Source organism: Salvelinus sp. IW2-2015, linkage group LG18 (genome assembly GCF_002910315.2).
Source record: "Salvelinus sp. IW2-2015 linkage group LG18, ASM291031v2, whole genome shotgun sequence".
Lineage (NCBI taxonomy): Eukaryota > Metazoa > Chordata > Actinopteri > Salmoniformes > Salmonidae > Salvelinus > Salvelinus sp. IW2-2015.
The window spans coordinates 68,252,208-68,264,818 of NC_036858.1; the positions used below are offsets into that span (position 1 = coordinate 68,252,208).

The following is a 12,611-nucleotide window of genomic DNA, read 5'->3' on the forward strand; positions in this document are numbered from 1 at the left end:
TCCCAAACCATCTCAATTGGGTTGAGGTCGGGTCATTGTGGAGGCCAGGTCATCTGATGCAGCACTCCATCACTCTCCTTCCTGGTCAAATAGCCCATACACAGCCTGGAGGTGTGTTGGGTGATTGTCCTGTTGAAAAACAAATGATAGTCCCACTAAGCCCAAACCACATGGGATGGCGTATTGCTGCAGAATGCTGTGGTAGCCATGCTGGTTAAGTGTGCCTTGAATTCTAAATAAACCACTGGCAGTGTCACCACAAAGCACCCCCACACCTCCTCCTCCATTCTTCACAGTGGGAACCACACATGCGGAGATCATCCATTCACCTACACTGTGTCTCACAAAGACACGGCGGTTGGAACCAAAAATCTCACATTTGGACTCATCAGACCAAAGGACAGATTTCCACCAGTCTAATGTCCATTGCTCGTGTTTCTTGGACAAAACAAGTCTCTTCTTCTTATTGGTGTCCTTTAGTAGTGGTTTCTTTGCAGCAATTCGACCATGTAGGCCTGATTCACGCGGCCTCCTCTGAACACATGATGTTGATGTCTTACTTGAACTCTGGGAAGCATTTATTTGGGCTGCAATTTCTGAGGCTGGTAACTCTAATGAACTTATCCTCTGCAGCAGAGGTAATTCTGGGTCTTCCTTTCCTGTGGCGGTCCTCGTGAGAGCCAGTTTCATCATAGCGCTTGATGGTTTTTGCGACTGCACTTGAAGAAACTTTAAAAGTTCTTGAAATGTTCCAGATTGACTGACCTTCATGTCTTAAAGTAATGATGGACTGTCGTTCCTCTTTGCATATTTTAGCTGTTTTTGACATAATATGGACTTGGTCTTTTACCAAATAGGGCTATCTTCTGTATACTAACCCTACCTAGTCACAACACAACTGATTGGCTCAAAACGCATTAAGAAGGAAAAGAATTACACAAATGAACTTAAGAAGGTACACCTGTTCATTTAAATGCCTTCCAGGTGACTACCTCATGAAGCTGGTTGAGAGAATGCCAGTGTGTGCAAAGCTATCAAGGCAACGGGTGACTACTTTGAAGAATCTTAAATGTAAAAGATATTTTGATTTGTTTTACACTTTTTTGGTTACTACATGATTCCATGTGTGTTATTTCAGTTTTGAAGTCTTCACTATTATTCTACAATGTAGAAAATAGTAAAGATAAAGAAAAACCCTGGAAGGAGCAGGTGTGTCCAAACTTTTAAGTTTTGAGAATGACACAAATATTAATTTTCACAAAGTTTGCTGCTTCAGTGCCTTTAGATATTTTTGTCAGATGTTACTATGGAATACTGAAGTATAATTACAAGCATTTCATAAGTCTCAAAGGCTTTTATTGACAATTACATGAAGTTGATGCAAAGAGTTAATATTTGTTGACCCTTGTTTTTCAAGACCTCTGCAATCCGCCCTGGCATGCTGTCAATTAACTTCTGGGCCACATCCTGACTGATGGCAGCCCATTCTTGCATAATCAATGCTTGGAATTTGTCAGAATTTGTGGGTTTTTGTTTGTCTACCCGCCTCTTGAGGATTAACCACAAGTTCTCAATGGGATTAAGGTCTGGGGAGTTTCCTGGCCATGGACCCAAAATATCTATGTTTTGTTCCCCGAGCCACTTATTACCTTATGGCAAGGTGCTCCATCATGCTGGAAAAGGCATTGTTCGTCACCAAACTGTTCCTGGATGGTTGGGAGAAGTTGCTCTCAGAGGATGTGTTGGTACCATTCTTTATTCATGGCTGTGTTCTTAGGCAAAATTGTGAGTGAGCCCACTCCCTTGGCTGAGAAGCAACCCCACACATGAATGGTCTCAGGATGCTTTACTGTTGGCATGACACAGGACTGATGGTAGCGCTCACCTTGTCTTCTCCGGACAAGCTTTTTTCCGGATACCCCAAACAATCGGAAAGGGGATTCATCAGAGAAAATGACTTTACCCCAGTCCTCAGCAGTCCAAACCCTGTCCCTTTTGCAGAATATCAGTCCTGTCTCTTATACACATCTAGATGTGTATAAGAGACAGCTATGGAATACTGAAGTATAATTACAAGCATTTCATAAGTCTCAAAGGCTTTTATTGACAATTACATGAAGTTGATGCAAAGAGTCTAATATTTGTTGACCCTTGTTTTTCAAGACCTCTGCAATCCGCCCTGGCATGCTGTCAATTAACTTCTGGGCCACATCCTGACTGATGGCAGCCCATTCTTGCATAATCAATGCTTGGAATTTGTCAGAATTTGTGGGTTTTTGTTTGTCCACTCGCCTCTTGAGGATTGACCCTGTCTCTTATACACATCTGATGTGTAATGTCAGCTGGTCCTTTTGTGGCAGGGCTGAAATGCAGTGGAAATGTTTTTGGGGGATTCAGTTCATTTGCATAGCAAAGAGGGACTTTGCAATTAATTATAATTCATCTGATCACTCTTCATAACATTCTGGAGTATATGCAAATTACCATCATACAAACTGAGGCAGCAGACTGTGAAAATTAATATTTGTGTCATTCTCAAAACTTTTGGCCACGACTGTACTGTATGAACATTAAAACGTTTTAAAAGCTGTGAGAAAAGCATGGTGAATTCAAACTTTGGAAACAAAATCATTCTTTATGTTTTCTATTTGATAACAAATACCATATTCCCCATCCTATGTTTATCACAAGTATTGCACTCTACAGTGAGGGAAAAAAGTATTTGATCCCCTGCTGATTTTGTACGTTTGCCCACTGACATAGAAATTCTGTCTATAATTTTAATGGTAGGTTTATTTGAACAGTGAGAGACAGAAAAACAACAACAAAATCCAGAAAAACACATGTCAAAAATGTTATAAATTGATTTGCATTTTAATGAGGGAAATAAGTATTTGACCCCCTCTCAATCAGAAAGATTTCTGTCTCCCAGGTGTCTTTTATACAGGTAACGAGCTGAGATTAGGAGCACYCTCTTAAAGGGAGTGCTCCTAATCTCAGTTTGTTACCTGTATAAAAAAGACACCTGTCCACAGAAGCAATCAATCAGATTCCAAACTCTCCACCATGGCCAAGACCAAAGAGCTCTCCAAGGATGTCAGGGACAAGATTGTAGACCTACACAAGGCTGGAATGCGCTACAAGACCATCGCCAAGCAGCTTGGTGAGAAGGTGACAACAGTTGGTGCGATTATTCGCAAATGGAAGAAACACAAAAGAACTGTCAATCTCCCTCGGCCTGGGGCTCCATGCAAGAGCTCACCTCGTGGTTGCAATGATCATGAGAACGGTGAGGAATCAGCACAGAACTACACGGGAGGATCTTGTCAATGATCTCAAGGCAGCTGGGACCATAGTCACCAAGAAAACAATTGGTAACACACTACGCCGTGAAGGACTGAAATCCTGCKGCYCCCGCAASGTCCCCCTGCTCAAGAAAGCACATATACATGCCCGTCTGAAGTTTGCCAATGAACATTTGAATGATTCAGAGGACAACTGGGTGAAAGTGTTGTGGTCAGATGAGACCAAAATGGAGCTCTTTGATATCAACTCGCCGTGTTTGGAGGAGGAGAAATGCTGCCTTTGACCCCAAGAACACCATCCCCACCGTCAAACATGGAGGTGGAAACATTATGCTTTGGGGTTGTTTTTCTGCTAAGGGGACAGGACAACTTCACCGTATCAAAGGGACGATGGACATGTACCGTCAAATCTTGGGTGAGAACCTCCTTCCCTCAGCCAGGGCATTGAAAATGGGTCGTGGATGGGTATTCCAGCATGACAATGACCCAAAACACACGGCCAAGGCAACAAAGGAGTGGCTCAAGAAGAAGCACATTAAGGTCCTGGAGTGGCCTAGCCAGTCTCCAGACCTTAATCCCATAGAAAATCTGTGGAGGGAGCTGAAGGTTCGAGTTGCCAAACYTCAGCCTCGAAACCTTAATGACTTGGAGAAGATCTGCAAAGAGGAGTGGGACAAAATCCCTCCTGAGATGTGTGCAAACCTGGTTGCCAACTACAAGAAACGTCTGACCTCTGTGATTGCCAAAAAGGGTTTTGCCACCAAGTACTAAGTCATGTTTTGCAGAGGGGTCAAATACTTATTTCCCTCATTAAAATGCAAATCAAGTTGTAATATTTTTGACATGCGTTTTTCAAAAAAAGCAGGGGATTAAATACTTTCCCCCCCTCACTGTATATCTATCAGGACCTGGCAGAAAAGCAGCGCATGTACTCTGTCATCCAGGGGTCAAAGTCAGGTTTGGTCATGGTCACTTTCTCCAGCTCTGCAGACCGCACTCTCCACTTGTCCACTTTCTGCACCTGCTTCTCAACCTCCCGTCTGGTTTTGGCCCGTAATGCAGACTGGTGGATCTGAGGACCACAACAAGAGTTAATGCAGACTGGTGGATCTGAGAACCACAAGAGTTAGTGAAATGAAGTAAAGGAATACTATGGGCCAGTTACCGGAGATTTTCCATTGAACATTCTTTTTAGTTCAGGACTAGGCTTAATCTGGGTCTGAGAAACCGCCCCATTGACCTACTACACTTAAACACTTGACAGACCTTTTGGAATTTGCATTGGCTGAGTGAGTAATCACCTCCTTGGTTGATGCAGCTGGACCCACATTGTGAGTTTTCTTCCTAGCCATCTCAGCTGGCTTATCACCCCCTCCATACAGGGCAAATGGGTGCCTGTTTTTCTTGTCAGTCTCTTTGGGCTTCTGTAGCTGGCTCCATGCCCTGAGGGGCTTTCTGGACTGTTTGGTTTTAGTTTGGGCCTCTGGCTTCTTCCCTGACTCAGAGGCAATTAATCCTTGTCCCAGCTTCTCTTCCTCTATCTCTCCACAGCCTCTGTCCACAGCACCCTGTACATCTAGGAAGGGATGAGGAATACTCATGAGTTCAATAATTGTTTTAGTATACCTTAGTTTTTAATATGTGCAAGTGTTGTAGGAAGAAACAGTTAACTTCTTACGGCTGAGATCCCGTTAACGGGATCGACTTGACAACTGCCAGTGAAAGTGCAGGGCGCCAAATTCAAACAACAGAAATCTCAAAATTAAAATTCCTCAAATATACAAGTATTTTACACCATTTTAAAGATAAACTTGTTGTTAATCCCACCACAGTGTCCGATTTCAAAAAGGCTTTACGACGAAAGCACACCATCTGATTATGTTAGGTCAGTACCTAGTCACAGAAAAACACAGCCATTTTCCAGCCAAAGAGAGGACTCACAAAAAGCAGAAATAGAGAGAAAATGAATCACTAACCTTTGATGATCTTCATCAGATGACACCCATAGCACTTCATGTTACACAATACATGTATGTTTTATGTGATAAAGTTCATATTTATATCCAAAAATCTTAGTTTACATTGGCGCGTTATGTTCAGTAATGTTTTGCCTCCAAAACATCCGGCGATTTTGCAGAGAGCCACATCATTTTACAGAAATACTCATAATAAACATTGATAAAAGATACAAGTGTTATGCATGGAATTATATATAAACTTCTCCTTAATGCAACCGCTGTGTCCGATTTCAAAAAAACTTTACGGAAAAAGCACACCATGCAATAATCTGAGTACGGCGCTCAGACACAAAAACAAGCCATAAAGGTACCCGCCATGTTGTGGAGTCAACAGAAGTCATAAATAGCATTATAAATATTCACTTACCTTCTGATGATCTTCATCAGAATGCACTCCCAGGAATCCCAGTTCCACAATAAATGTTTGTTTTGTTCGATAAAGTCCATAATTTATGTCCAAATACCTCCTTTTTGTTTGCGCGTTTCGTTCAAAAATCCACATTCATGACGCGCAGGCCAGACGAAAAGCCCCAAAATTCCATTACAGTTCGTAGAAACATGTCAAACGATGTATAGAATCAATCTTTAGGATGTTTTTAACATTAATCTTCAATAATGTTTCAACCGGAGAATTCCTTTGTCTTTAGAAACGAAAAGGAACGCAGCTACCTCTCACGGGGGCTCGCCTGAGTGAGCTCGAGGCACTCTGCCAGACTCCTGACTCAAATAGCTCTCATTCCCTCATCCTTCACAGTAGAAGCCTGAAACAAGGTTCTAAAGACTGTTGACATCTAGTGGAAGCCTTAGGGAGTGCAATATGACCCCATAGACACTGTATATTGGATAGGCAAACCTACCCACTTCCTGGTTGGATTTTTTCTCAGGTTTTTGCCTGCCATATGAGTTCTGCTATACTCACAGACATCATTCAAACAGTTTTAGAAACTTCAGAGTGTTTTCTATCCAAATCTAATAATATGCACATCTTAGCTTCTGGGCCTGAGTAGCAGGCAGTTTACTCTGGGCACCTTATTCATCCAAGCTACTCAATACTGCCCCCAGCCATAAGAAGTTAACAGACAGAGGGTGTGATATAAATATTTTGTATCTTTCCATCTTAACATATCAGTATGAGAGTCCTATTGTTTCATTATTTATTTGTTTTATTTTAACATTATTTGACCAGGCAGAGACCATGTACAACAAAAACACGAGTCTTTGGTAGCTGTTAGCTACTAGATTTAGCTAACAGCTAATTCCCGTCTGCATAAACATCTCAAATATATAGGTGAAATTGTGCAAGACATTGTAAGAAAATTACTGAGGATATATGCATAATGAAACAAACATTTAAATAGTTGATAATAAAACTGTAAACATTGACCTTAAACATGTTTACCAATGGGTGGCGAGGTCTCCGGAGAAGCAACTTCTTCTTGCAGTTCTTCTGAAATGGGGATCTTCTGTTCCAATGGTTCTTTAGGCTGAATCTTTCTCTCACATTCTTGTTGTGATTCTTCTTTTAGGACCAATGGCCCAACTTTATTATTTTGAGGAGTGGACCTGCTGGATTCCGAGTCACTGTCACTGTTCCAAAACCACGGATTATGAGTTTGTTCCAAAAGCCTTCTCGTCAGTCTGTACTTTATCATCTCCTCATAACACTTGGCGTAGGTTTCCCATTCCGGGTCCTTGAATCTCTTCATATACTCCGTTCGGATCCTCTTTGTAACCATTCTTAATTTCCGTTTGTTAGACCCTTATCAAAAATAAAATGTGTTTGAATTAATTCCTGCCTTGTTACATTGTAAAACTGTTACATAGCAGCGAACAATACCAGACTATACCTTGCCTACTCATCCCGCGCCAGACATTTAAACCAAAACATAGGGACTGTAGAACGAATCCTAGAGAGAAGACGCCAATGGCTGAACAGCTGTGGGGGTGTGATGCAAAGTTGATGCACCCGTTAATGCGCCCGCCCTCTCAAAAAACGTCGTCATACAGAGGATGTTCTTCAAACGACTCTTCTAGATTTTATGCCATAATATTTTCAGTGTAGAGAAATTTGTTTTTTTTATCATTAATTCTTATTTGAAGCTAAAGCCAATTAGCCATAAAGCTTGTTGTGATGTAATCGTTATTGCATTGCATTCACTATTTAATTTATTATTAAACTGGTATGACATGATTATTATTGTAAGATTAAGCTGATAATAGCATATCAATCTCCATATTCTATTGTCAGAATACACTAAGTAGGAAAATCAAATGACTATATAATGTAGGTAATGTAGTTTACACTGCAACGAATGCAAAATATGCAAGATAACTAGATTATGCACGCTGTAGCCTATGCTATTTAATTCTGCACAGAACTATAGAATGTCTGAAAATGTATTGCAAATCGTAGGTTTGAACATTCTAATGTATTATACTTACAGCATATAGATTTACTGGCTCGGATTTCACGGAAGCAAAACACAACAGATGGTGTTTCGTGTGCTGTAATCATAGGCTGGCTACGTCTAAGCCCCGCCCGTAGTTGAGATCCATTTAGAATGCCATTTCCCCCCAACAGGTGGCCGAATATATGAGAATAGGGTGATAATGCACAGACCAAATGAAACATGGTATAAAATGAGTCTGATCAGATGCTTTTAAATAGGTGGTAAATGTTGCCTAGAATACAGGAATGTTGTGGCTAAAATTAATGTCTGCAGAATGCGCTGAGTAACTCTACTTCCGGAGAGCTGGCGCGCAGGGTTTTGCTCCAGCCCTACTATGAGCAACTGCAATCGGTGTGCTAGATAGATAGAGCAATGTTTGGTAAAAATCGTGGGTAGGCCTAGCTGTCTTTCCAAAAGGATGGATGGGGCGGGCGCTTTGAAGAGTTTGAAATGTGTGAGAGATTTTCTCTAAAACTGTGTTCAATTATTTGCCCATGTATTCTAAATGAAGAATATGTCCTTGGAATATGAGATTAGTGTCAAATCTGTGTTGCTGCGAAGTTCAAAGTACCCGGGAAGGAGCAAGCATAGCACATTCAAGCGAGGGAATAGCCGAGAGTCACCTTTCACTCTCTCCAAGCCAAATCAAGAGTCAGATCTCTTAGACTCCACGCAAGTCAGTTTGCATGCAGTTTTATCGCGTGCGTAAACGTCCGAATGTGTGAAATTTGATAACAATAAAATGTGGTTGACCTTGGTATTTCCAATAGCCTATTATCTCACAGTGCCATTGCATTCAGAATGAAAATCCTAATTTGCCATGCATTCTACCTGTGCATGTGCACGAGTAGGCAAGCCTATTGGTTCAATGCATGATGATCATGTTATGTATTTTCTAACATAGGCTGATGATTACAAAACAGAAATGTATGAAAATACCAAATAATGGACTTTAATAACTTAGTATTTATGTACATTCACGTTCACATGTTGAATAATAACATGGCATGTTTCGTTCTTGTTGATGTTGGTTGACATTTGCAGATTTTTTCCCCCAGGTAACATGGTTACAAAATAAAAGTGTGGCAAAAAAAGTCCAGTAACAACATGTTGTTTCTCTTCGCGATCCAGAGAAAGCAGACACTGGAGACGATGATAGGTTTAGAAGCACTTGCGGTGGACAATGCTGGGGCCTGCCTCGTCGTATTCCTGCTTGGTGATCCACATGGCCTGGAAAGTGGACAGGGAAGCCAGGATGGAGCCACCGATCCAGACGGAGTATTTACGCTCAGGGGGGGCGATGATCTATAGGGAATGAAGTTGAGTATTAGTAAACAAAACAAAACATGACATATTAAGATTGTATTGTTGAGATCTAAATGTTTATTTTATTTTTCCCAAAAGTTCTTTTAAATGTCAGAATATTGTCATTGGGTTGTCGATTATATAATTACCTTGATTTTCATGGTGCTGGGGGCCAGGGCAGTGATCTCCTTCTGCATACGGTCAGCAATACCAGGGTACATGGTGGTACCGCCGGACAGCACGTTGTTGGCGTACAGGTCCTTACGGATGTCAATGTCACACTTCATGATGCTGTTGTAGGCGGTCTCGTGAATACCGGCAGACTCCATACCTGTTGAGATCATATCGTATTAGAAACATAATCTCTTTAATTCGACCAACATAGCAGGCATATATATTAGCCCTACTCGTTATACGATGATTACGTACCAATAAAGGAAGGCTGGAAGAGGGTCTCTGGGCAACGGAAACGCTCGTTACCGATGGTGATGACCTGACCATCGGGAAGCTCGTAGCTCTTCTCCAGGGAGGAGGAGGAAGCGGCAGTGGCCATCTCGTTCTCGAAGTCAAGAGCCACATAGCACAGCTTCTCCTTGATGTCACGCACAATCTCACGCTCGGCTGTAATTAAGAAGTATTTTTGCTCAGAAAATGGAACAAATTATTGCAATTATGCACAGCCAAATGCGCACGTCTTGTGCGTCTCATTTGACAGATTACGCATGGCATTCTCATGGTTAGTAAAACAAGGCAAACTAAATCTCACCAGTTGTGACGAAGGAGTAGCCACGCTCAGTGAGGATCTTCATGAGGTAGTCAGTCAGATCGCGACCAGCCAGATCCAGACGCATGATGGCGTGGGGAAGAGCATAACCCTCATAGATGGGCACGTTGTGGGTCACACCATCACCGGAGTCCAGCACAATACCTTGAACATAAACCAAAACGTCAATATTCATCTGAATGAACTCATAACAAAGAGACATGGTTGGCTACACGTAGCCGATATGTTGTTTTAGGTGAATTATTTAGATGCGTAAACTCTGCATTCCTTACCAGTGGTACGACCGGAGGCGTACAGGGACAGCACAGCCTGGATGGCAACATACATGGCGGGGACGTTGAAGGTCTCAAACATGATCTGGGTCATCTTTTCACGGTTAGCCTTGGGGTTCAGGGGGGCCTCAGTGAGCAGGGTGGGGTGCTCCTCAGGGGCCACACGCAGCTCGTTGTAGAAGGTGTGGTGCCAGATCTTCTCCATATCGTCCCAGTTAGTAATGATACCGTGCTCGATGGGGTACTTCAGAGTGAGGATACCTCTCTTGCTCTGAGCTTCATCTCCTACGTAGGAGTCCTTCTGACCCATACCGACCATGACACCCTGGAGGAAAGAGGAGACTCGTTGGTTTATATGGGGACGTAGATGGACAATACAGGATTTGCTGGGGGAAAAATGCGTAATATGGGCCTGTTGCAAACGTCATTGGAGAGCAGATCTTACCTGGTGACGAGGGCGACCAACGATGGAGGGGAAGACAGCCCTGGGTGCGTCATCACCGGCGAAGCCAGCCTTCACAAGGCCGGAGCCGTTGTCGCACACAAGAGCAGTAGTCTCGTCGTCGTCACACATCTTGGGTTCTTAATAATACAAGTAAAAAAGTATGTTAATTTTTCTGCATGGCGCACGCACGTCGGAGCTGTGTAACACATCACAGAACAAGATAACGCACGATGCACACCGAAACTGTATGTCCAACTTATTATGTATTGTACAAGCCACAAATGACAGCTAACACACAGGACTTGTTTAGATAATCATAACATTTACTCATGCTACTATGTCGATATTATTGTAATGAAACAGGCAGGGAGCAGGTCTCGAACCCTCGCCCTTCTAGCCCGAAGTCCAGCGCGCTATCGACTGTGCCGCAAAAGCATGCTCAAGACCAGAGTCGATATCCGCGCTTATAAACCCAGGGTCGGTACACTACTCCCTCCTTTCAAAGAGCGCGTCCTCGCGCTACGTCTTACAGGAACGGGCTCACCGGTCAAGCACCTGCACTGTCGTGGATGCAAGGTCCGATCACTTCTGACACCAATGTAATGAAACAAGCACGGAGCAGGTCTCGAACATTCGATCTTCTAGCCCGAAGTCCAGCGCGCTATCGACTGTGCCACAAAAGCATTCTCAAGACCAGCGTCGATATCCGCGCTTATAAACCCAGGGTCGTTACATTATGTTGAATTGAGTTTGACACAAGTCATTTGAGTTGTGTCAACATTAGATTCACCCATTGATGTTGTCGCCCGCTGAATAGCCTACTGGACATGTTCTCCTTGTTGTATACCCATGTTATAGGTCTACACTAATTTGTTCTATGAGTGAAATGATCTCTGCAATTATTGTTTTTCAACTCAAATACTCCAATTTATTTCACGACACAAAATCAAGGTAGCCAAGTCTATTAGGCTTCTACAAACAAGGGTTTACCAAGTAATCTGATAGAAAGGAAGTGTGTATTTTATCGTTGTTCTACCCTTCCCCATGTTGTAGCCTATACAATTCCATTAGTAATTTCTTCAGGTGAAGAGCCTGTGACATCACTATCAGTATCTTGTGTAATATTAATTGGTCCCGCAGATGTAAAATAAAAAAAATAGAATATTTCCATTGAAATCAATCCATAAATAGTAGATCCAGTCTTTGAGGTTTGGGTTGATTCCAGGTTCTTACCTTGTCTGTCTCAAATGAAGCTCAGAACACGGAAAACAACTGCTGCTGGATCGAGCTACAGTGGCACTTGCAACCTTATATACGCACCGCGTTCGGCCTATTTCCCTTACCCACCATTGAGAATGTCTACGTATTCCATTGGACATTTACCCAGCCGTCATCCATATTAGGTTCTTCGGGGTGACAGGGGGAGACTTCGAAGGCAGGTTACAGGGCTCCCCGGTTTCGAAGTGAGCAGCAGGCCTCTCCATGTATGGGACTGTTGTCCTGATTCCAAGCCATGGTGCCAGAGCCGTATATGGAGAGCCTGTGATTTGTAAGACACCCTCATGGCATAGCAAACTATAACTGCAAACAGGATCCCGGTTGGAAAGCCCTTCCCCTATCAAGGACCGCAACCTTATAGCAATATAGGAATGACAACACCAAGGAAGGAAGGTAGTTTACGTTCTTGTTCTGTCAAACTACTGCAGGCTGATTACAAAAATGTGAATGTTCCTTTGAGAATGGAATTCCTTTCATATCATTTTTATGCAATTGCACAGACGTTTTAACAATTGGTTGGTCTGTAATTTTTGCTAGTTTGATCTTTGGGATTTTACTCGGTTTAGAGCTCTAGACCATAGTGGGTTATCCAAACAATAACAGATGCCCCATTGACTCAGGCCTGTAGTAGCATACGTTTAATGAAACTATTTCCATGATGCTATTTGCTAGTTGCATGCATACAAAGTTATCATTTTTTGAAATGTTGATTTTGTTAGAAGACCAAATAAAGATATTATTATTCCATCAGTGT

At 42.4% G+C, this 12,611-nt stretch overlaps 2 protein-coding genes across 4 annotated transcripts; both read right to left on the minus strand.

Moving 5' to 3' along the window:
- Positions 1-2,775: 2,775 nt before the first annotated feature.
- On the minus strand, positions 2,776-8,204 carry ccsapb (centriole, cilia and spindle-associated protein b). Of its 3 annotated transcripts, XM_024007593.2 has the most exons (4): positions 7,766-8,204; positions 6,723-7,082; positions 4,607-4,881; positions 2,776-4,377 (listed from the first exon to the last, which is right to left on the minus strand). In XM_024007593.2, the coding sequence occupies exons 1-4, from the start codon at positions 7,953-7,955 to the stop codon at positions 4,207-4,209; spliced, it is 996 nt and encodes a 331-aa protein (XP_023863361.1). In that variant the 5' UTR covers positions 7,956-8,204; the 3' UTR covers positions 2,776-4,206. The 3 variants fall into 3 exon arrangements, with proteins under 3 accessions (XP_023863361.1, XP_023863363.1, XP_023863362.1); XM_024007595.2 differs by lacking the exon at positions 6,723-7,082; XM_024007594.2 differs by having other exon boundaries at positions 6,723-8,204.
- A 499-nt stretch (positions 8,205-8,703) lies between these two features.
- On the minus strand, positions 8,704-11,925 carry LOC111977853 (actin, alpha skeletal muscle 2). The gene is made up of 7 exons (XM_024007592.2): positions 11,813-11,925; positions 10,580-10,716; positions 10,135-10,459; positions 9,845-10,006; positions 9,508-9,699; positions 9,228-9,409; positions 8,704-9,078 (listed from the first exon to the last, which is right to left on the minus strand). The coding sequence occupies exons 2-7, from the start codon at positions 10,706-10,708 to the stop codon at positions 8,935-8,937; spliced, it is 1,134 nt and encodes a 377-aa protein (XP_023863360.1). The 5' UTR covers positions 10,709-10,716; positions 11,813-11,925; the 3' UTR covers positions 8,704-8,934.
- Positions 11,926-12,611: the final 686 nt, after the last annotated feature.